Source organism: Nycticebus coucang, chromosome 11 (genome assembly GCF_027406575.1).
Source record: "Nycticebus coucang isolate mNycCou1 chromosome 11, mNycCou1.pri, whole genome shotgun sequence".
Taxonomy (NCBI): domain Eukaryota; kingdom Metazoa; phylum Chordata; class Mammalia; order Primates; family Lorisidae; genus Nycticebus; species Nycticebus coucang.
This window is the reverse complement of record NC_069790.1, coordinates 11,629,079-11,642,086: the sequence shown is the minus strand read 5'-3', so window position 1 is coordinate 11,642,086 and position 13,008 is coordinate 11,629,079. Positions and strand designations below refer to the sequence as shown.

At 45.1% G+C, this 13,008-nt stretch overlaps 1 protein-coding gene and 1 pseudogene across 2 annotated transcripts in view; both read right to left on the bottom strand.

Moving 5' to 3' along the window:
• The window catches only part of GCK (glucokinase), a 48,630-nt gene that overhangs the window by 14,844 nt on the left and 20,778 nt on the right, over positions 1–13,008 (bottom strand). Inside the window, exon 1 of one of the 2 annotated variants that reach the window (XM_053608414.1) lies at positions 980–1,140. The exons of the other annotated variant lie outside the window; for it this stretch is intronic. Coding sequence (XP_053464389.1) covers positions 980–1,027 — 48 coding nt within the window. The 5' untranslated portion in view covers positions 1,028–1,140. Of the gene's footprint in view, positions 1–979; positions 1,141–13,008 lie in introns of those variants that run through there. 2 annotated transcript variants of the gene reach the window in all.
• On the bottom strand, positions 7,384–8,591 carry LOC128560207 (dynein regulatory complex subunit 2-like; annotated as a pseudogene).

Here is a 13,008-nt window from a genome sequence, read left to right as displayed (position 1 = left end):
AGGTGAAGGAGCCGGGCACTCAGCCTGGGCATGTTTACACACGGCCAGCCAATGGGAAGTTTGTCCCTCGCAGCAGTTGGCTGTGTGAGGTTCTGGGGAGGTTCAGGGTTCTGGGGAGAGTCTGGCTGGAGACATACATTTGGAAGCCATTGGTATGGAGAAAACCCTTAAGTCACAGGCCTGGACATGGTCATGGTTGCATGTTCAGACAGCAGAGTGGAAGGGGTAAAGCAGGCCAGGCAGGGCTACAGAATCAGCTGGGCAGACACCAGCCCCTTTATGCAGCGAGAAATGCTTTGCTATCCTACCCCCAGAATGTGGTAAAAATACAGGACATCTTTTCTCACGTGGCATTTGACAGACCTAAGGGCATGGGGGGCCAGTCTGGGTGGACACAGCCAGCTTAGAGGACATGACCAAGGGCCAGGACAGCCCCTGGGCAAGTGCTGCAGGCCTGTGGGCTCCAGAGCCCATTTCAGAGCCATGTGTCCAGCTGCAGCCTGCCCCACCCCCCTTCCTGGGCCCTTGGGTGGCTATGTACACAGTAGTGAGTGACCGTGGGCCAGCCACTCACATTCTCCTGAGGACGATAACCCCGATCCACCAACTCCTGGAACTGCTGGGCGGTGCTCCTGAGAGCCAGATAGCACTGGGCAGCCGGCTACCGCCCATAAAATCTCCAAGCTGGCACCAGATGCTGGTGTCCAGGGTCACTGTCAGCCCCAGGAGCAAGTTCCCTAGAACTCCCAAGAGACTGGACATAGACAGACACAGAGAGGCCTGGGCAAAGGGGAGCACTGTTGACGGGCACAGCTGCCTTAGCCAGGATCCCTCAGGCCTGTGTGCTTTCTTCCAAGGGTCCAACATCCACTTGCCACCCCTGCCCCCAATGTTGGTTTTGGTAATCTCTAAAACCAAGGGTGCCATCCTGGAGACCGCTCTCGTAATCCAGAGTCCCTGACTTTGGAGTCACCCTTACCAGAGACAAAGCTGTCTGGGCCTGGCTTCTTGTGGCATCCACTGCCATCTCTCCGAGGGGCCAAGTGGCAGGTGTTTGGGGAGGTGGAGATGCTTCTGCCCCCGCTGAGGCCTGGAGTGTGGCTATGGCAGGTGAGAGCCGCCTGGCCGGAGAGTTGCCTGAGGCAGGCAGCCCAGAACTTCTGTACTGACAGAGCTCAACAGGCAGCTGCTAAAATACTCTGCTCACTGCCATGAGGTCAGGGGCAGGGCTGAAAGGGCAGAGGAGACCCACAGGAGGTCAGGGTTGACAGGGGCCATGGGGCAAACTGCCATGCCCTGTGAATGCCAGGTCAGGACTGCTGCCCAAAGATAGAGTAGGGGGCACAGGGCCAGCCAATCCATACTCCATTCCTTGACTTGAGCAGATAGGATGTCACCAGGGTCTTGGGGGGGCAGTGTTCATTGAAATACCCAAAGATGAGGAAGGGCACAGAGGGCCTGTCTTGTGCCAGTGAGGATTTGGACTTGCTGTTAGAGATGATGGGGACTCCCGGTGGATTTTCAAATGTGGAGAGGTCTAATGTGCATTTCACAGTGTAGGGGTCTGTATGGTGTTTGGGGGTGGGGGCAGGCCAGTGGCAGAAGGCCATGTCCAAGTCCTCCAGCCAATTGGGAGAAGGGCCTGATGGCTAAAGGATTAGCTTGTTGCCTTGTAGGGCCTTTGGGAGCAGGTGGAGGTCCCCTGGCCTGCCCCAACATGCTTCAACTATAAATCATTGACCTGTCTCAAGATGCCTTGAAACAAAACAAGCAAAATACTGGAAGGTCATTCTCAGGTTTTGTGACTGGAAAGTCTAGGCCCAAGGCTGGCTTTGGGAATATCCAGGCCATGTCTCCCAGGCTCTGGCCCTGTCCCCTTCTTTGGCTTACCTAGGAGTGACCCCCATATACATTGAACTTGCTGGCACCTGCCAAACCTTGCTAAAATTAGCCAGAGTCAGCAGTAGGTCAGAGTACACAGGGTGCCTTGTCAGAATGCCAGGTTCTCCCCCCAGTGGCCAGTATGGTCACTCCTGAGGAAGTCCTTGACACGATTGATCCCTTTCCCAAAATAGAGCAAAGATGTCCTCACCAGACCCCATGTGACAGGTCACCGACCTGTCCAGCACCTGGCTCTGAGCCAGTATTTGCTTGTGAGGGCAGGGCTCATACTCGGGTTTGCAGTGGGCATGGGCAGCTTCCTCCATACCAGCCAGGTCGAGCAGCAGCTGCTCCAGGGGGCATCTCTTCTTCCAGACCCCAGCATACAGCACAGGGGTCTGTATGACCCTGGTGAGGAGAATCCAAATTCTCCAGCTCTGTGCTCTGGGATGTGGAAGTGGAGAGTGAGGACAAATGCTGGGACTGAGGCAGATGGGCCCCTTTTTTGGTTTGGCTGGACTCACGGTGCCCTCTCTAGTTTATACTTTGGGTGACATACATCCTTCCCCAGAGTTCCTTCCAGCAGGCTGCCTCCTTGCATTCACTGGCACCTGTGAGGGCAGAAAGGGGTGCAATACCCCCTCTTCCCACAGTGACTAACTCTCTAGGGCCAGATTCTTATGCTTCACACCACCCCTCCTGTGCACCCACCCTTGTCCTAGCTCAATGCTTCCTCTTTAGGTGAAGGAATGTGTTGGCTCTGCACTAGAGCTGAGAGCATAGCAGGGAACAGCTACTTCTTTCCAGGAATTTTAGATAAGCCTGTGCAGAACTGTCCAGAAAGAAGGGACCAGGAAGAGGAGGGCCTCAGGGACATGGTTCACGAGGGAAGCCCAGGACATACTCAGAGTCCTTCATATCTCAAGGGCTGTCCTGAGGAGGATGGATGAACATCATTTCCATTAAGAACTTTCTTAAAAGAGCAAGGGGAATGAACTAGATTGTCTCAGAAGATAGTGAGCTGCCCATTCAATGGAAAGAGAAAGAGAAGAGCTAAGTCAGAAAGGACCCTACTCTTAGGCTAGGTGCAGTGGCTCATGCCTGTAATCCCACCACTCTGGAAGGCTGAGGCAGTGGATTGCCTGAGCTCAGGAATTTGAGAACAGTCTCAGTAAAGCAAGACCCCATCTCTACTAAAACATGGAAAAATTAGCTGGACATGGTAGCACATGCCTGTAGTGTCAGCTACTCAAGAGGCTGAGGCAAGAGGATTGCTTGAGCCCAGGCGTTTGAGGTTGCTGTGAGCTATGATGATGCCACAGCACTCTACCCAGGATGACAGAGTAAAAAAAAAAGAGAGAGGGAGGGAGGGAGAGAGAGAGAGAGAGAGAGAGAGAGAGAGACCCTCTTGTGTCTCCAAAAAAGAAAAGAGAGAGAGAGAGAAAGAGAGAGCCTCCTCTTTGTCCCAATAGTATCTCTGCCCTTTGGTTGCTCAAAGAGTGGATCAACAGCCATGACTTGATTTTCTTTTTAATTTATTGCAAGAAAGTAATATGACAAGTTCAGTGATGGCTATTCAAGATTATCCATTCTAGTATTAAAAAATGGGATACAGGGTGGTGCCTGTGGCTCAGTTAGTAGGGTGCCGGCCCCATATAACCAGGGTGGCAGGTTTGAACCCAGCCCCAGCCAAACTGTAACAACAACAACAACAAAAAACAGCCAGGCATTGTGGCAGGTGCCTGTATCCCAGTTACTCAGGAGGCTAAGGCAAGAGAATCGCCTAAGCCCAAGAGGTGGAGGTTGCTGTGAGCTGTGATGCCACGGCACTCTACCGAGGGCAACAGAGTAAGATTCTGTCTCCAAAAAAAAAAAGGGATATAATCCACATTCAACAATAAGGGACTGGCAAAGAAATTACGTAAGCCTTCATAATGACTCATATGTAGTCATCAAAAATGATAAGATCAATCTGCTTCCATTGACATTCGAAGATGTTCGTGACGTACTACTTAAAGGGAATGTGGTGGCAACCCTCCAAAGTGGCCTCCAATGAGCCTTGTTTCTGGTATGTATTTCATGTATCCCCTGGTATAGTCCCCTCCTATGCTCAGTAGGTCTAGCCCTGGTAGCTAATAGGATAACATAGATATGATGACATGTGGCTTTGAAAGATAAAGAAAAGACATTGTGACTTCTGCCTTGCTTTCTTTGGATTGTTCCCTCTCGGAGAAGTCAACCATCATGCTCTGAGGACACTCGAATTCTCTGGGAAGGTTCACCAAGAAGTGAGGCCTCCTACCAATAGGCAGCTCCAATTTGCCAGGCACGTGGGTGGACCACCTTGGAAGCAGATCCTCCAGCCCCATTCAAGCCTTCAGATGATGCAGCCCCAGCCAACACCCTGACTGCAACCTCAGTAGAGACATCAAGCCAGACCACTTAGCTAAGCTTTATAACCTCACACAGTTTCTATAGGTCACAAGTTAGATTATAAAGCTTTGTTGTTCCAAGTCACTACTTTTTTTTTTTAAAGCATTTCATAAAATAAAATTTTATGACTACAGGACAAATCATTTTAGAAAGCATTTCTGTCTTTTAGCATATGTTCCAGATGTAGGACAGCGAGATATAACATTCTCATCACCATCCTGCGTGGAGTGCTGTGGCGTCATCATAGCCTCACCATAGTACATGCAGGGAAGAATCGAACCAAGTTTTGAGGTAATTTATTACACAGCAATAGATGACTATCACAGGGGAAGATGTATGTGGGTAGTATGATCCATTTTTGTCATATATATGTGTATATGATATAGAAAACATACACATGGAAAAAATACAATAAAATGGTAACAATTATATTAATGGTGGAAATATGAGTTACTTTATTTTCCTTTTTGCTTATCTGTATTTCCTACATTTTCCACAATAAATATGTATTAAGGAAGTAATATTTAAAAATCAAGTTAAACAAAGTAAAATCGGGCCTCATTTGTTATTTTGCATAGAAGATCAGAGGCCCAGACTCTAAAGAATAGAGGTTCACAGTTAAATGGACCAAATTGCCAGACCCCATATGCCAGGGGAAAGAAAGTGGTGACCAGGGAGCCCAAAGTGCCAGCCCCTCCCCCTGTTTCCTGACTGCCCTCAGCACAAAGTGGGCACCAGGTGTGGGCATGCTGATGCAATGGGGCCTAGAGGTGTTGCAAGTGTTTGCTCACAGCAGGGTAGACTTGAGACTGGCTGTGCTCTTGTGCTGAGGGACAGGCCAAGGGCCTGATGAGGGGGAGGGTGTCAGGCAGTGGGTAGTGGCCTATGACCAGGATGTCAGGAAGAGAGGCAAGCTGAGAGACAGCAGAGCATGCCAGGATCCAACAACCACAAGTAATGTATGTCCAGTGGCTTCCATGTGTCAGATTCTATACCAGACCCTTTACATAGTTGTAACTGGCCTGCAAGCTGGAGAATGTAATTTTATATATGGAAAAACTGAGGCCCATGGGAGTTAAGGGACTTACTAGGATACAACAGCTACAAGAGACTTGGCCAGGATTTACCCCAGTGTCAGCCTGACTCCAGGATTGTTAATAGTTTAGTTGTCTTAACTACATAAGAAATGTTTTCGGGGCAAGCACATGCTGGGCAGGAAATATCCTTTTGGGCTGCTTCTATACTGGAGATGTTTAGAGGCTTCAGCTGGAGCTGGTGGAGGTAGGCACAGTAGTAGCCATGAAGGTCTGCTTTGCCCCAGGGTTTGCTTCTGACGGTAGAAAGGGCAGTGTGTCAGGGCTGAAGCCTAAGGTTGGGGAAGAAGGGCAGAGTCTGGGTAAAGGAGCAGGGAGGGGCATTGCCTGGGGAAGGGCCAAAGGGTGGGAGAATCATCCAAGATCCCATAAGGAGAGACAGGATAATACTGGGGTGACACAGGAATGTGAGGCCCCCAGCCTGAGACTGAAGACTGATTTTGGGCTTGATTGGCTGTAGGACTTTGGCAAGTCCCTTAATGTTTCTAGGCCTCAGATTCCTCATCAGTAAAGGGGAGTGGGCAACAAATCTCCTACCTTACAGGGTTATTGAGAAGATTCAGTGGGATAATGCATATCAGGCTCTTGGCACATACAAATTGTTCAATAGCTATTGTTGCTACCAAAGAATGCTTCAGCCCCTGGGCTGCCCCAAGCTCTTGATCTACAGAAAATCTAATGCCAAACTTCCACCCCAACGTCTCTGACTTTTTAAGAGTATTTTAAGGAGACAGACCAAGTGGCATAGCTTCTTTGAGGCTAGTCCTACACTAAATCAATGAAGCTTTTTGTTTGAAAAGAGAATGTCTAGGGCAGTGATTCTCAACCTGTGGGTCGCAACCCACAGGAACTGTATTAAAGGGTCAGGGCATTAGGAAGGTTGAGAACCACTGGTTTAGGGGATGATGTCATGAACAATGGCACAGTAGGAAACTCCAGAGATTGGGTCCCTCCACCTAGACAATCATTAAGTTAGAGGAGAAAAAAACCTGTGACAGGGGAACTCATCCTTTGGTTTCCCCCATGTGCATGGTATTTGGAAATAAACCTTTCTTTTATTAATCTACCATTACACAAACAAACAAACAAAAAACAACCCTGTAAGAGTCAACTATTTCAGAACCCTGGAACCTGACTGGATGCTTACAGCAATGATGGGCGTGCTTCATAAAGGGAGAAGCTGCCATAGCTTATAAGTGATCACACATATGAAATACAGGTTTTGCAAAAATAGTTTTGAAAAGTCACTAGATAAATGAACAACAGTAGCCCTCAACAAACAACAAAACCAATTAATCCCGAAGGAAGAGGAGAATCTGACTTCCCCAGTTACCACAGTATACTACCCAAAATGTCCAGTTCTCACCAAAATATTACAAAGCTTACAAAGAAACAGGAAAATGTGGCTCAATCACAGCATAAAAAGAATTCCAAATAAACCATCTGTAAGAAAGTTCAGACATTGGAATTACTAATCCAAGACATTAAATCAACCATCTTAAATTTGCTTACTGAGCTAAAGAAAACCAGGGACTAATAACTAAAGGAAATAAGGAGAGCAATGTTTGAAAAGACAGGGAATGAAAAAAGAGAAATTATGGGCGGCGTTCGTAGCTCAGGTGGCATGGGTGCATACACGGAGGGTGGCAGGTTCAAACCTGACCCTGGCCAGCTAAAACAACAATGACAACTGCTACAAAAAAAGAAAAAAATAGCTGGGTGTTGTGGTGGGCGCCTACAGTCCCAGCTACTTGGGAGGCTGAGGCAAGAGAATCGCTTAAGCCCAGGAGTTTGAGGTTGATGTGAGCTGTGACACCACGGTGCTCTATCCAGGGTAGAGTGGATTGTTTTTTTAAATTCCAGGGAAATTTTTAATAGCAAAGTCCTGAGGTCTCAGAAAAAAAAAAAGAAAGAAAGAAATCTCTGGGGGGTTAAAAAGAGATTTTTTTCTTCTTGGGTCACAGGGTATGGGAGATCAATGGGCTGCTTCAATGATGTTATAAGTGGTTGGCTGTTGCTTGTCACCTGGCAGGGCTGTAGGCGTGAGCAAGGGCAGGTTGCTTCGGTGGTTGACTATGAAGAGTAGATTGAGCTGGCTCAGCACTTCGTCACTCACTGAGATGCCATCCAAGTACTGCTTTAGCTCCCACAGCTTCTGGTTGATTTCCAACAGCTGGACTTGTCTGTGTTGGAGGCTCATTGCTCCAGTTTCACTTTGTTGTATCTTTTCCAGAAATTCTCCATCCCTTATAGTCCAACATCTTCTTTGTGAACTCCTCAGTAAGCTCTCCTAAGTCATTCTCAATCCCCTCCTGCTCCTTAGGAGTCAATACTGATGAATAAAAAGGCAGCACTTTTTCTTCCTCTGTTTCAAATGTCCTGCATATTTCAGCAAGTTTAAGAATCTTTTCACCCAGGGTAAGTTTGACTAAGTTCTCCTGGGATATGGCCCGGGTCTGAGTCCTTTGGGCCTTAAATTTTCGCAGTTGTATAAGGATCAATTCCTTGTCATTATGGATATACTCATTCTGATCTTCACTCTCACGCTGCATATAATGATCTTGCCTTTTAAAATAACTATGGCATCCTGGAGGAACAAAGTAGAGGAAAGACTTGACCAGCTGAGGGTCTTGAGTGAGACGGGTAAAAGAGTTTCCTGGGAACTATAAACACAGCTTGAGACTCTGTCTCAAAAAAAAAAAAAAAAATTATAGAAATGAATTCAAATAGAACTTCTGGAGCTGAAAACTACAATAACTGAAATGAAAAAGTCACTGTAGGGGTTTAATGGCAGATTTGAGAAGGCAAAGAAAGAATCAGGGAACTTGAAGACAAAGCAATGAAATTATTCAGTAAATAGAGCAGGAAAAAGAAAAAAGAATGAAGAAAAATAAACAGTACCGAGGGACCACAAGACACTATCAAACATACAAACCTAAGTATAATGGGAGTTTTAATGTGCAGCAGAATTTTGTTTGTTGGTATTTTATTGAGGATTTTTGCATCTCCATTCATAAGGGATATTGGTCTGTAGTTTTCTTGTAGCATCTTTGTCTGACTTCAATATCAAGGCTATTGAAAGAGTCAGAAAATCTTCCTGCCTCCTCAGTTTTTTAGAATAGTTTGAGAGAATTGGTATTAATTTTTCTTTGAATGTTTTATGTAACTCACCAGTGTAAACATCTGGTCTTGGCCTGGGATTGTCTTTGTTAACAGGTTTTTAACCACTAGTTCAGTTTCCTTACTACTTGCTATCATTCTAACCATATTTTCTATCCCGTCTTGAGTTAGTTTTTGTAGTTCATGTAGGAATTTTTCTATTTCATCTGTTATCCAATTGGTTGACTTATAGTTGTTCATAGTGTTCTCTTATAATTCTTTTTGTTTCTATAAACTTGGTAATAATTCCCATTATTTCATTGTTTATTTCAGATTTGAGTCCTCTCTCTTGCCCACCCCTACCCATAGGGAAACAGGAGAAGCTACAAACCAAAAGTAACTAATATTGGCTGATATAATTATTTATGCAGTGATTTTTACCAACATGCTTTATTTCTCCAAATGGCTTTGAGGTACTCTCTAGTATATTTTTATTCAGTTTGAAGATTTTCTTGTAAGGGAGGCTTACTTGCAATTAATTCTCTTAGTGTTTATTTAACTGAAATGTCTTAATTTCTCCTTTATTATTGAAGAATAGCTTTCCTGGCTATTGGCTGACAAGCATTTTTCTTAAGCACTTTTTTTCTTTTTTGGGACTATAGGCGCCCACCACAATGCCTGGGTATTTTTTTTTTTTTTTTTTGGCTTAAACAGTGGAAATTCATTGTTTCAGAATTTTTTTTTTTTTATTGTTGGGGATTCATTGAGGGTACAAAGAACTAGATTACATTGATTGCTTGTGTCAGGTAAAGACCCTCCCATAATAGTGTTCCACCCCCAAAAGGCGTACCAACCCCCCCCACTTCCCTACCCCCTCCCTCCTTCCCTTTCTCTGCTTTCCCCATCCCCCCCCCACCCCCCGTGTGCTAGGTCATTAATTTTTCTCATATCAGAATTCTTGGATTCTTGTTTCTCCATTCTTGTGATGCTTTGCTAAGAATAATGTGTTCCACTTCCATCCAGGTTATAACAACCAAAGCAAACAGACAACCTACCCACTGGGAAAGGATATTTGCATATTTTGAATCAGACAAAAGCTTAATAACTAGGATCTACAGAGAATTCAAATTAAGCAACATAAAAGGAGTCAACAATCCTTTATACCACTGGGCAAGGGAGATGAATAGAAGCTTCTTTAAAGAAGACAGACGAATGGCTAACAAACATATGAAAAAATGCTCGTTGTACCTAATTATTAGAGAAATGCAAATCAAAACCACCCTGAGGTATCATCTAATCCCAGTGAGAATGGCCCACATCACAAAGTCTCAAAACGACAGATGCTGGCGTGGATGTGGAGAGAAGGGAACACTTTTACACTGCTGGTGGTTCTTGCAAACTAATACAACCTTTTTGGAAGGAAGTATGCAGAACCCTCGAAAAACTCAAACTAGACCTCCCATTTGATCCTGCAATCCCATTACTGGGCATCTACCCAGAAGGAAAAACATCCTTTTACCATAAGGACACTTGCACTAGACTGTTTATCGCAGCTCAATTTACAATTGCCAAAATGTGGAAGTAGCCTAAATGCCCACCAACCCAGGAATGGATTAACAAGCTGTGGTATACGTATACCACGGAATACTACTCAGTATTTTTGTTATTATTGTTGTTTTAGCTGGGTTGGAACCTGCCGGCCTGGGTGTATATGGCTGGCACCCTACCCACTGAGCTACGGGCAATGCCAAGCTGGTCTGTTTTCATAGTAAAAGCAAAATTTTTGCTTCTTCAAATGGAATCACTGCTCAATCACACTGATATTCATTCATTCAAAAATATTTATCAGTAGGCACCTTGCATAGTTGCAAATACTATGTGGATATAAGGAGAGAGTGAGAAGAATTAACTAATCCTGAACTTTGGCAAAATTGGAGATAAACCCGAAAAAGGTTTTGGGGAAGGCCAACTCAGACATCTCAAATAAACAAAAGGACTCAGTCCTGGGTGGCGCCTATGGCTCAAGGAGGAGGGCGCCAGTCCCATATACCGGAGGTGGTGGGTTCAAACCCAGCCCCGGCCAAAAAAAAAAACCCACACACACAAAAAAATAAATAAAAAACCAAAAACAAACAAAAGGACTCAGTCCTGTGGCAAAGAAGAATTTGATAGGGACTTTTCACCTCACTTTGTAGTTTCAGATACCTCAACGTCCCACCATTAAGGGTGGATAAAGACTAAGAAAAAAGAAATAAAGAAGATATTAAAAACATGTCCAAAGCTGGATGTTTTGCCTGTGATTGAGGCAGATGGATTGCCTGAGCTCACTGGTTGGAGACCAGCCTGAACAAGAATGAGACTCCATCTCTAAAAATAGGGGGGATGTTGTGGCAGGCAACCATAGTCCCAGCTATGTGGGAGGCTGAGGCAAGAGAATCTCTTGAGCCCAAGAGTTTGAGGTTGCTGTGAGCTGTGACACCACAGCACTCTATGGAGGATGACAAAGCAAGACTCTTGTCACAAACAAACAAAAACATCCCCAAAACAACAACAACGAAAACATGTCCAGGAGAGACTTTTGGTTGCAGTAATTGTGATAGTAATATTTTGTTGCCAGTAAGCAACTAGATGAGATGCCTATTGCGTTGTTGAAGGAAAAATTGCTGAGAGCTTGGCTTGAAAAAGCCTTTGATTGTTTAAGCCAAAAAAAAACAAAAACAAAAAACGCTGGATGCCTTAACTTTATTAGCAGGAAGTGAACTGTGAAAGGGTATTCCCATTTCAGATGGCCATGAAGGATGGCGGTCAGAGCAGAATGATGGCCACTACTGTCCTGTGGACGCTAGTCAAGTGAGTCTACCCCAGAGGGCAGAGGCAGGGTCCCATCAAAGAACAATGACCCCACCAGGAGATCTCCCTAGTGCCTGCCTGGGAAGATTTCATCATTGCCATGGACATGTCTTTGTTTCCCATTCTTCCCCTTCCCAAAAGGGAATTTTCATTATGGATACCCTGCCCAATGTCCCCTCTTCATGGTGGACAGGTAACTCATCCTTCATTCACAGACTACTGGACCAGAAGCAGCATTATCTGAATCAGTTAGAGAGGCCTACACCTCCTGTCCCCTGCCCTGAGACCCCAGACTTTGACCTGGATGTAGGGTCTGTATGGGGTAGTGGGTAATCTCTTTGGGGGAGGAGGGATGAGCATATATTTTGTGTGCAAGAGAAAGGTGCACGTGGGCATGTGGTGGCCAGAGGAATAGATTGTGGCAGAGGCTGCTGGCTGTGGACCCAAACCAGGGGTTCACTGTCAGAGCAAAGCCTGTACCTGGCCAGGCAGCTGTTCTGTGTTTCTCAGCCTCCCTTGTCTCCCCACCCCACCCTGCCATGTCCCCCAGGGAATCTGAGCAGAGGACACACACCATTTCTAGGTCCAGGCTCTTAAGATGAGAACAGCGCTCCCATGTACTTTCTCATCTTTCCATGGGCTAGATGCAGGTAATGATGATGTTTTAGGTGACGTCCTGCAATGGAAGAAGCCTAGATTGTTAAATGACTCTGTGGAGAACCTCCCAGCTGATAAAAACCTGCATTTGGCTATTACATGAGTGAGAAATAAAATTCCACCATGTAGGCCTCTTTCATGTTTTGGTATATTGGTTATAGCAATGAAGGGTACGCTATTGATACTCAGAATGATGGTATCAATAATCAAAGACAGGATGGAAGTGGATTCTGAATCACTCATTCATTCAACATTTATTGATACCTAATTTGTAGTTAGTCCAAGGTTTCAAGAGTAACTAGGTTTTAGTTCCTTTGGAGTTTACCATCTAGCAGAAGAGACAAACAAACAACTTAAACTGATACTGGCAAAGCTATAGTGTCTTTGGAGAACATAAAGAGACTGAAAGGTTTTTATCTGGAGGCAATAGGACGGGATTTCTGAACTCTTCCCTGTAGACCTTGATGCCTGAATGAACTGACCACGTAGGGAAGGACATTCCAGACAGAGGGGCAAGAAGAGCACTGTTGGAGGTGTCTGGAGAAACAGCTACTTCAGATGGCTCAGACTTAACATGCGCTGAGGGTCCATTCAGCCAATTAGACTGATGGACTTCAATGAACAGTGGAAGGATAACCAAAAAATTCTGTCTGCTCAGAAAGAGAAAATGCTGCTGTAGATGGCAATGGGCCAGTGAGGAAAACTTCACTAGATCACAGACTCTAATAAATGAATAATCACAAGTATATCAGATACAAAAAGTACAGTTAATGGCCAAAGCAGTACTCAAAGAAACACTTACACCCTTAAATGGACTTACTAAAAAATAATTAGGAAATAAATGGTCAAAGCATTTCTCATAAGATGTTCAAAACCCCAGCACATGGAAGATAAATGAATACCTTTTCATTAAAACTTATATTTATTTTGAGATGGAATATCACTACATTGCTCAGGCTGGCCTCAAACTCCTTGGTTTAAGTGGTTCTCCCAC